This window comes from Salmo salar, chromosome 06, assembly GCF_965601325.2.
Source record: "Salmo salar chromosome 06, fSalSal1, whole genome shotgun sequence".
Classification (NCBI taxonomy): Eukaryota; Metazoa; Chordata; class Actinopteri; order Salmoniformes; family Salmonidae; genus Salmo; species Salmo salar.
Window position 1 is genome coordinate 59030797 of NC_138296.1, and position 10559 is coordinate 59041355.

Consider the following 10559-nt stretch of genomic DNA (forward strand, 5'->3'; position numbering starts at 1 on the left):
TACTGTGAGATTTCAAAACGTTTAAAACCATGACTAGAGACAGACTGTCAACGAATACTGTAAGAGACGCTGTTTTTATGAGTGAGTTCATGTTTAAGTTCTTACTCAGCACTGTCAACACTTTGTATTCAACACTTCTATAAGCCATAAAATGCACGTTCTTCCTATTTCCACTCAGCGCTACAACAAGCAATGCAGCAGCAATGAATGAGGAGGAAAGTGTATCTATAGGCTTGTGTTGATCTTATTATTAGCGGCTTGGGTCTTTTTTAATATCAAGGAATATTTCACATTCTCTGTTCATAGGAGTAACAACATGAATTTGTGCATGAGGCAGAAATAAGGCGGTGCGACTTGAGTTTCGCCATCAGCTGGAAGACAGTGTCCCTTTTTGGTCAGTGTGAGTGGAGGAAAGGGAGAACGGAGGGATGTTGAGAGGAGGACCCTCAGTCTGCTGCTCTCTCCCTCCGCTGAGACTGACCATCAGATGCAGGCACCATCAGCCCAGTAAAATAAAAAGCTAATTATTTAAATGTATGCTCACTCAGCTGTGCCTCACAAGTAATACAACAATGTATCTATTACCAGTGTGATCTTATAGCCTACCTCAAATTTTTAAATCTAATTTTTAAAAATGTCCCGAACAACAATGCATTGGCAGGTAAAGCCAATATGCAGTGATAATGTATTGGGCCTATAGCTTACTGCACAAACCTCATTGCTACAGTACTGTTTTTAATTGGTTAATGTTGCATAGGTTACGTTTTTTTAAGTCATGTTAATAAATAATCAGAGCGGTAGATCTCGGCATGCATTTTGACTCAGAAAAGGTTGGTGACCACTGGTGTAGATTGCAGACATACCGCCCCCTCCTGGTCGACATCGGCTCCGTTCTCCAGCAGGTGCATCACACAGTCAAAATGGCCCTTCCTGGCTGCCCAGATCAGAGGGGTAGTGCCGTACTGAGAGAGGGAAAGACACACACACACACACACACACACACACACACACACACACACACACACACACACACACACACACACACACACACACACACACACACACACACACACACACACACACACACACACACACACACACACACACACACACACACACACAATTATCAATACTGGCACAGGTCACTATTTCTGGCCAAACTGGGGCACCACTAACCCAGTGGGCCACCACTAACCCAAAGGTTGGCATTGCCCAGCCATGCTGCCCAATCTGTTGTCTCACCTTGTCAGAGCAGTTGACCTTGGCTCCATTTTCCAGCAGGACCTGGACGATCTCAGCATGACCTCTGCCTGCTGCCCAGATGATGGGGTACACACTGTACTGCTGATGGCAGAGAGAGAGAGAGAGAGAGAGAGAGAGAGCGAGAGACTTAGTGTGAGTCCCAAATGGCACCCTACTCCCTACACAGTGCACTACTTTTTGGTGGTAGTGCCCTATGTATAATACATGGGGAATAGTATTTCCCTCTTCACCCATAAATATGTGTATAATACATGGGGAATAGCCATGAATTAAAGGCCGCCCACAGGAGGGAATGCAGTCCAGAGGTGTGGTTGTTTCCAGGAGCATGGGGGTAATGGAGTCTGATACATTGGAAGTTATAGGTAACAAGATGGATGCCTGCTTCCTGGGCCCACCACCTCTGGTGCCTATTTGGTATGTTTTATATTCTTTATTGAGTAAAAATGTAGTTACTACGACTGTGATTGTCTCACCTAGCTATCTTAAGATGAATGCATTAGACATTTTAGTCATTTTTTGCAGACGCTCTTATCCAGAGCGACTTATACAGTAGTGAGTGCATACATTTTCGTACATGTCCCCCGAGCGAATCAAACCCACAACCCTGGCGTTGCAAGTGCCATGCTCTACCAACTGAGCCACACGGGACCACTAACAGTAGGTTGCTCTGGAGAAGATCATCTGCTAAATGACTAGAATGTAAAATGTCTGAGACGGGTCATGATGACTGCTCACCTGTCCAGTAGTGTTGGGGTTGGCTCCGTTGTCAAGGAGAACCTTGGTTACCTCCACGCGGCCCTTGTAGGCAGTCCACATCAGGGCCGTCCAGCCTCCCTACAGAACACCAAACACACAACCTCAATTGCTGTACAAAAACATTCTCCTGCACACATTACAGTACCTTTGGGGCTTTGCACGCAAAAACATTACAAACCTAGCCTGTACATTGGAAAGCCTGTACATTGAATAGTTCTGTGGTTTTGTAGAAAAAAGAAGGAAGGGAAGCGCTGCTAAGGTACAGAGGTCGACTGATTAATCGGTATGGCCGATTAATTAGGGCCGATTTTACGTTTTCATAACAAATCGGTAATCAGCATTTTTGGACGCCGATTACATTGCAATCCACGAGGAGACTGCGTGGCAGGCTGACCACCTGTTACGTGAGTGCAGCAAGGAGCCAAGGTAAGTTGCTAGCTAGCATTAAACTTATCTTATAAAAAACAATCAATCTAATCATAATCACTAGTTAACTACACATGGTTGACAATATTACTAGTTTAACTAGCTTGTCCTGCGTTGCATATAGTCAATTAGATTGCCTGTTAATTTATCATCGAATCACAGCCTACTTCACCAAAAGGGTGATGATTTAACAAAAGCGCATTCGCGAAAAAAGCACAATCGTTGCACCAATGTACCTAACCATAAACATCAATGCCTTTCTTAAAATCAATACACAAATATATTTTTTTAAACCTGCATATTTACTGTTAAGTCAGAAGTTTACATACACCTTAGCCAAATACATTTAAGATCAGTCTTTCACAATTCCTGACATTTAATCCAAGTGGTTTTGGAGCAGTGGCTTCTTCCTTGCTGAGCGGCCTTTCAGGTTATGTCGATATAGGACTCGTTTTACTGTGGATATAGATACTTTTGTACCCGTTTCCTCCAGCATCTTCACAAGGTCCTTTGCTGTTGTTCTGGGATTGATTTGCACTTTTCGCATCAAAGTACGTTCCTTTTCTAGGAGACAGAATGCATCTCCTTCCTGAGTGGTATGACGGCTGCATGGTCCCATGGTGTTTATCTGTACTATTGTTTGTACAGATGAACGTGATACCTTCAGGCGTTTGGAAATTGTTCCCAAGGATGAACCAGACTTGTGGAGGTCTACCATTTTTTTTCTGAGGTCTTGGCTGATTTCTTTGGATTTTTCCATGATGTCAAGCAAAGAGGCACTGAGTTTGAAGATAGGCCTTGAAATACATCCACAGGTACACCTCCAACTGACTCAAATGATGTCAATTAGCCTATCAGAAGCTTCTAAAGCCATGGCATAATTTTCTGGAATTTTCCAAGCTGTTTAAAGGCACAGTCAATTAGGTGTATGTAAACTTCTGACCCACTGGAATTGTAATACAGTGAATTATAAGTGAAATAATCTGTCTGTAAACAACTTGCCACCCATTCGATAAAATACGGAACGGTTCCGTATTTCACTGAAAGAATAAACGTTTTGTTTTCAAAATGATAGTTTCCGGATTTGACCATATTAATGATCAAAGGCTCACATTTCTGTATGTTTACTATATTATAATTAAGTCTATGATTTGATAGAGCAGTCTGACTGAGCGGTGGTAGGCAGCAGCAGGCTCGTAAGCTTTCATTCAAACAGCACTTTCCTGCGTTTGCCAGCAGCTCTTAGCAATGCTTGAAGCACAGCGCTGTTTATGACTTCAAGCCTATCAACTCCCGAGATTAGGCTGGCAATACTATAGTGCCTATAAGAACATTCAATAGTCAAAGGTATATGAAATACAAATGGTATAGAGAGAAATAGTCCTATAATTCCTATAATAACAACAACCTAAAACTTCTTAACTGGGAATATTGAAGACTCATGTTAAAAGGAACCACCAGCTTTCATATGTTCTCATGTTCTAAGCAAGGAACTTAAACGTTAGCTTTTTTTACATGGCACATATTGCACTTTTACTTTCTTCTCCAACACTGTGTATTTGTATTATTTAAACCAAATTGAACATGTTTCATTATTTATTTGAGACTAAATTGATTTATTTATGCATTATATTAAGTTAAAATAAAAGTCTTCATTCAGTATTGTTGTAATTGTCATTATTACAAATATATTAATTAATTAAAAAAACTTGAATAAAAAATAAATAAAATAAAAACATTTACAAAAATTAAACCGGCCTATTATTCGGTATCGTCTTTTTTTGGTCCTCCAATAATCCGTATCAGTATCGGCGTTGAAAAATCATAATCGGTCGACCTCTAGTACACAATAGTAGATTTTGGTAGACAGAAGGTGCTCTTTGGTAAGAGGGGTAAATTGGTCATCAAAAAGAAAGGAGGACCAAGGCACTCTTCATATAATTCATTAAAGGCCTTTATTTCTATGGCATGTTTAATGGAAACAAAGACTAAAAACTCTTGACGCGTTTCGGCTGCATGGCCTTCGTCAGGGAGTAGTACTGTGTTTTTATTGAAAGTACTAACTGAAGTGGACTGAACAAGCATACAAATCAAGTTTATACGATCACCAACACGTTACAGATATTACTGATTGTGGCCAGTTGAACTGACTGAGTGTCTCACCATGTCTCTGTGTTCTATGTAAGCACTGCTGTCTAGCAGCTCCTTCACCACATCTACATGGCCCTCCTTAGCAGCACAGATCAGAGCAGACCAGCAGTCCTGAGGAAAGGAGAATACCACATCACATCATAACCGGTCACCATGGAAACAGGGAGACGACCATGACTACTGTTACTATGGAGACCTCAGGCAAAGTTCACAGTAATTGGCACATTCCCAATGATTGTCATACTGAACTGAATGTATTCATGTCGGCCTTGAAATGAACGTGTGTATGTGTTTATCCATTGAGCTCTCCTACTCACCACATCGTCCAGGTTAACATTGGCTCCTCTCCTGATGAGCTCCTGTACTATCTCAATACTGCCCTGCTCTGAAGCCAGCATCAGGGGTGTCTGCCCATTCTGTTAGGGAGGGGACAAAGGCAAGCAATTAGAAAGACCTAACACAACGGTAATAGACCCAATCTTTATTAGACTACCTTTATTAGACTGTGTTTCCAAATGGAACCCTATTCTGTATATAGGGCACTACTTTTGAGTAGGACCCATAGAACTCTGGTCAAAAGTAGCACACTATAAGGTGATAGGGTGCCATTTAGAACAACAGCCTATATATAATAACTATAGCTAGATTAGTAGACCTGTAGGCCTATTAGATAGTATGAGGATACTCACGTCACTTCTGCCGTCCACCTCCTTGAACTTGTCCAGGTGGGCCTTGAGTGCTGCCAGGTTCTCCTCCTCCACGTAGCTGAAGAGGTTCTGGATGGCCAGAGTGGTCATCTTGATGGAGGTGGTGGTGTCCATGGCTGCAGCTACTTCTCCTCACCGGCACTGCACCTGCATGGTGAGAGATCATAGAAATAGAACGCTTCACTTCAATGTGTACACTCAAAATGGCTGCCAAACCACTCATTATGGCATAATTGACTCCAATAGGAACCCCCGTTCTACTCATTCTAGTTCTGTGGAAGAAAGACAGGATACTAGTCATGGGAAGCTAACAAAAATGTAATAAACACAATATATAGCTTAGCACCAATAACAGCAACGTACATGCTTTTCCCCTCACTTGTTATAGGCTACCTTTCATTTATAAAAGGCTAGACTATATCGACATTTTTATATAAAAAGCAGTGTGAAACAGTGACCATAGAAATATATTTAGTAGAACGTGCTTGGAACCGCTGACCATGGGGAGCTCCATTCTATTCATTCTAATTCTATAGCGGGTGGTGACCATGTGAGATGGAGATATAACAGAGCACATAGTCTAGTTATCTGACCGTGGCAGACAGCCAGTGGGTCGACTCACTCCAGTGCTACCTGGCCCAGGCCTAGCTATCTCCTGACAGATGCAAGCAATATCACACTCAGAGACTCAAGACCACTCACTCACTACTTTGGTGGCAGGATTTTCACCCAGGCAGTCACAGCAGGAAGAGTTGAAAGATATGTTTGCTTGGTTTATTCAAGTTCTCCTGGCTGCTATCATCGTCTGCCATGCATTTATTTTCTCACTCAGAGAATAGCCTCTGCTTGGCAATGCATACAGTCTTCTTCCTATTTTACCGGCACACAAAATGGTAGCTAGTCTAAATTTTGGTTTTTAGTTTTCTCAAAGCATGTGCTGTTATTAGTCCAAGGCTATATAGTGTTATTACAATGTTATTATCCATTCGTTTTTGGCATAGAAAAAATATATACAGTAGCCTAGGTCATACTAGAAATTCACAGGTAACACACCAATGGCATAGAAAATATTACAACCCCAAAATATATAAATGAAAACCAACTTACCTACCCTATTCACAGGCTCTTTGGGGAAGACATTAGGCTAGGTAGGCAACAGGCCTAAGTGATTTATCTTCCTGGCCTAACCATTAACACAAGTTTATTAATCATCATGCATAATTAGGGCTGTGACGGTCATCGAATTCTGGATGACGTCTTTGTAATAACCGTTCGAATAGCGGTCACCTCTCCTCTGCTCCTGACTGCAGTCATGTCTAGATGAGCACAGCTTATATCAAATTTACATCAATTAGCATTTTTTTGTCTTATGTCAATTAGCGAATTTTTGCAATCAGCATTTTATTTTTTAAGGGTTATGATGTTTATTTTCTTTTCATGACGGTCTTCATCCATAACCGTCGTTACACGGTTATTCGGTAATTGTGCCAGCGCTATCCATAATGTACTCTCTCCATAAAACTGGTCAGTTTTATTACACTAACTATTCCTATCCGACACAATACAGACAAATGCAGACAGTTTAGCTTACAATTCAGCCAGCCAAGTCTACAGTGTACAATGTAACCCTAACATTCATGGCAGGGCGCACTTAATCAAGGCTCAAAAATAAACCCATTCTGTATGACATGAAACAATTACTAGATTAACCAGCCCTGCTGGCAGGCTGACAGCCAGTAAAAAAAAGCATTCCTTCCATCACCACAGAGAGAGCACAGCATAAGCCCTCCAGCATTCTCACACACAAACACCCTCCAGCATTCCACCACACAACACCCAGGGCCTGTTGCAGCAACAGTAACACAACAGCTGAAAGCAGCCACAAAGAATAGAAAATGGAGGCAAGGCAGCCAGCAAAACATCAAAACACATCACTGTGTGCTGCATTGCTGCCAATACCATTAACCTGTCGGCTGTCGCACACAGACAGAAGATAAGGCGCAATTATTACACTGTTACAACTGTGCAATCTTATCTATGGGAATAACAGGCCTACTGTTCTCTATGTGGTTTATTTTTGGCTACTCTCGTTTCGCTCTGTAACTTTTGTCTCCACATACAGCGGTCCTGGCTAGACCTATTGACTAGGCTATTCTCCCTGGCTGTGGCTGCTGATATTGAATTATGTATGAGGATGAGATACCACTCAGCCTCTCTGGCACATGGTCAGAGGACATAGCACAGTGGAGAAAACAGGCCCAATATAGGCCAGTGGCACCACTGACCTACAGAGTATAATATCAATCAATCAAATGTATTTTATAAAGCCCTTATTACATCATCAGTTGGTAACTTCAATACTATGATGTAGGCCTAGTTGTGAGGATGGTTTGAACCGTTAAGAACTTCCTGTCCATCTGTGGTATACAACGAATAGCCTATATGTCACGTGTGCTCCCTCTCCGGACTCTAGGTCACAAGGCTGCTCGTTATGGCTGCACACCTGTCACCAACGTTACAAGCACCTGCGCGTCTTCAGACTCATCTGGACTCCATCACCTCCCTGATTACCTTCCCTATATATGTCACTCCCTTTGGTTCCTTCCCCAGGCGTCATTGTTTCTGTATTATGTCTGTGTGCTGTTAGTGTTTCTTGTTTTGTTTTACGTTGCGTTTATTTATTAAAACACGCACTCCCTGAACTTGCTTCCCGACTCTCAGCGCGCATCTTTACACGATAGCCCTAAATGGAATATGTAAGACATAGTACAGTATCTGTGGTATGCAGAGGATAAAGGGTTGTGTTAAAAGCAGAATTATGCATTTTCAAGCAAAGAAAATGATTAAATGCATAAGAAATATCTTGCTGCACTTCTCTCTCGCTACTTTTCTCAGTCTAGCCTACATTTTTTCTGGTAAAATGGATGAACTTAAAAGCATTAGGAAATGTAGCTGCCTATTTTCTTTCTATGATAAAAAAAGACCTTCCTTTTTCACTGTAAGCAAACTTATTTGTGTCTGATAGCCAAATTGCGTTGCACTTATGTTGTCATCTGATAAAAATGAAGCTATTTTCTGCCGAATGTGTTGCATGTTATGTGAAGTAAAAACATAGTTGCATACCCCTGATCCCTCTATGATGGAAAAAAAAACACACTTGACTTTCAATATAAAATACAGGTGAAATGGTTTAAACGCAGATTTTAATTGAGATTGATTGGTGCTCTAAATGAGACCCCTGGAGAATATAGAAGGAATGCGGCTGGAATATGGCTGCTTTTAAACTGGCAGCCCAATTCGGATAAAACATTTTTTACTTATTGGTCTATATCAATGATGTCGCTCTTGCTGCGGGCGATTCCCTGATCCACCTCTACGCAGACGACACCATTCTGTATACTTCTGGCCCTTCCTTGGACACTGTGCTAACAAACCTCCAGACGAGCTTCAATGACATACAACAAACACTCCTTCCGTGGCCTCCAACTGCTCTTAAACGCTAGTAAAACCAAATGCATGCTCTTCAACCGATCGCTGCCCGCACCTGCCCGCCCGACTAGCATCACCACCCTAGACGGTTCTGACTTAGAATATGTGGACAACTACAAATACCTAGGTGTCTGGTTAGACTGTAAACTCTCCTTCCAGACTCATATTAAACATCTCCAATCCAAAATCAAATCTAGAATCGGCTTTCTATTTCGCAACAAAGCCTCCTTCACTCACGCCGCCAAACTTACCCTCGTAAAACTGACTATCCTACCGATCCTCGACTTCGGCGATGTCATCTACAAAATAGCTTCCAACACTCTACTCAGCAAACTGGATGCAGTCTATCACAGTGCCATCCGTTTTGTTACCAAATCACTTTATACCACCCACCACTGCGACCTGTATGCTATAGTCGGCTGGCCCTCGCTACATATTCAGCTCACAAAAAGATCTGATGTGAAAAGATCTGATGTGATTGGTCAAAAGACCAAATAGTCGAAAAAAGATCAGAATTGGCTGATGTGAACGCAGCCAGGCTCGTCTATAAATATGAATCTTGAACATTTAAACTACAGCAGTGTCTCTGTATGTTGAGACTATGCTGTATCTACTTATGTTTTGTGCTTCTCTGTCCTGAAAGCAAAAGTACTGCAAAGTAGTCATAGAGAAATTACATAAGCTTGGATGGTACTTCAAAATAACTTAAAATAATAACGCTAGGTTTTGAAATGAGAGATTTACATAAATGATGCATTGTTTATGTGCGACACCACTTGTTGTATTGATACGATGCATCCGGCTACTAAACTCATCATCATCAGGATGTATAAAAAAAAATGATTCGTTCGACCAATAGGGGCTAGCTAATTTCAATTTCCAACAACATTTAGATCGAGTGTATCTCGAAACTATCCATTTATCCCTATCGTTAACTACCTAAACCATCGAATGGTAGCTTAGCGCGTTCTCGCGGTAACGTCTATTAAAATAAAATAAATAGCTAGCTTTTCGTTCCTGACTGCGACCATTATTGATTGCTGTATTTTGTTTTTAAATGTCAATGACCATAATTAGTTGATAACGTTTGTTTGATAGCGACTATGACATTTGCTAAACGGCCAGATCTCAAACAAGAGAACGTTCTGACCTGCTCGAGCTGTCAATCAAACGGCATCGATCAAAGGGAGGACGCATTTTTGATGCCCATACGTGAGAAATGGCGATTCTCAGTCACATACCTCTGGAGTAAAACTACTAGAAATGTTCCACACTTCGGTGTTGTCGTCTCAATCCTCGATTGAGGCTCACGGGCTATTTATTCCCCATCCTCGACAACAGCCATTTTAGTGGACCAGAAAAACAGCACGTCAGGGTGATTTCCTCACTGTTCGTCAACTCATCCTCCCCGCCTACAAACCTGTGACGTATGGGAGCTCTGAGAAGAACATGTTGGAAAGAAGCGGGGTCGCTACTGTACAAGCTGAATTAGCCATTTACTAAAACTGCAACTTCAAACATGATCATATTTTATTAACTGACTAGGAAATATTTTATATTATGTCAATGCTTTTTGTGTGTTGTGGATGTGTTACACATTTCAGGTTATTGCTCTCATAAATTCCCTTTTTTTTGGTTTCACATTCATTCTCGACCCTGATTTACGAAGGAGCTGCAGTTGTGTTGTGAGGGAAATAACACGTTTTACCTGGCTGACTAATTAATGGTTATTATTTTATGTTGGGTCAAAGTCCAACATTTTAATGA

General features: G+C 41.5%; 1 protein-coding gene across 8 annotated transcripts in view; it reads right to left on the reverse strand.

The window, feature by feature from the left end:
- The window catches only part of kidins220b (kinase D-interacting substrate 220b), a 42927-nt gene extending 32716 nt beyond the window's left edge, over nt 1-10211 (reverse strand). For 4 of the 8 annotated variants that reach the window (XM_014204845.3, XM_014204841.3, XM_014204844.3 and 1 more), the window contains exons 1-7: nt 10034-10211; nt 5286-5450; nt 4914-5012; nt 4609-4707; nt 1999-2097; nt 1243-1344; nt 864-962 (exon numbers count right to left, since the gene is read on the reverse strand). In XM_014204845.3, coding sequence (XP_014060320.2) covers nt 864-962; nt 1243-1344; nt 1999-2097; nt 4609-4707; nt 4914-5012; nt 5286-5417 — 630 coding nt within the window. In that variant the 5' untranslated portion in view covers nt 5418-5450; nt 10034-10211. Of the gene's footprint in view, nt 1-863; nt 963-1242; nt 1345-1998; nt 2098-4608; nt 4708-4913; nt 5013-5285; nt 5451-9043; nt 9186-10033 lie in introns of those variants that run through there. The other 4 variants (XM_045720734.2, XM_014204842.3, XM_014204840.3 and 1 more) reach the window with 2 other exon arrangements.
- Nucleotides 10212-10559: the final 348 nt, after the last annotated feature.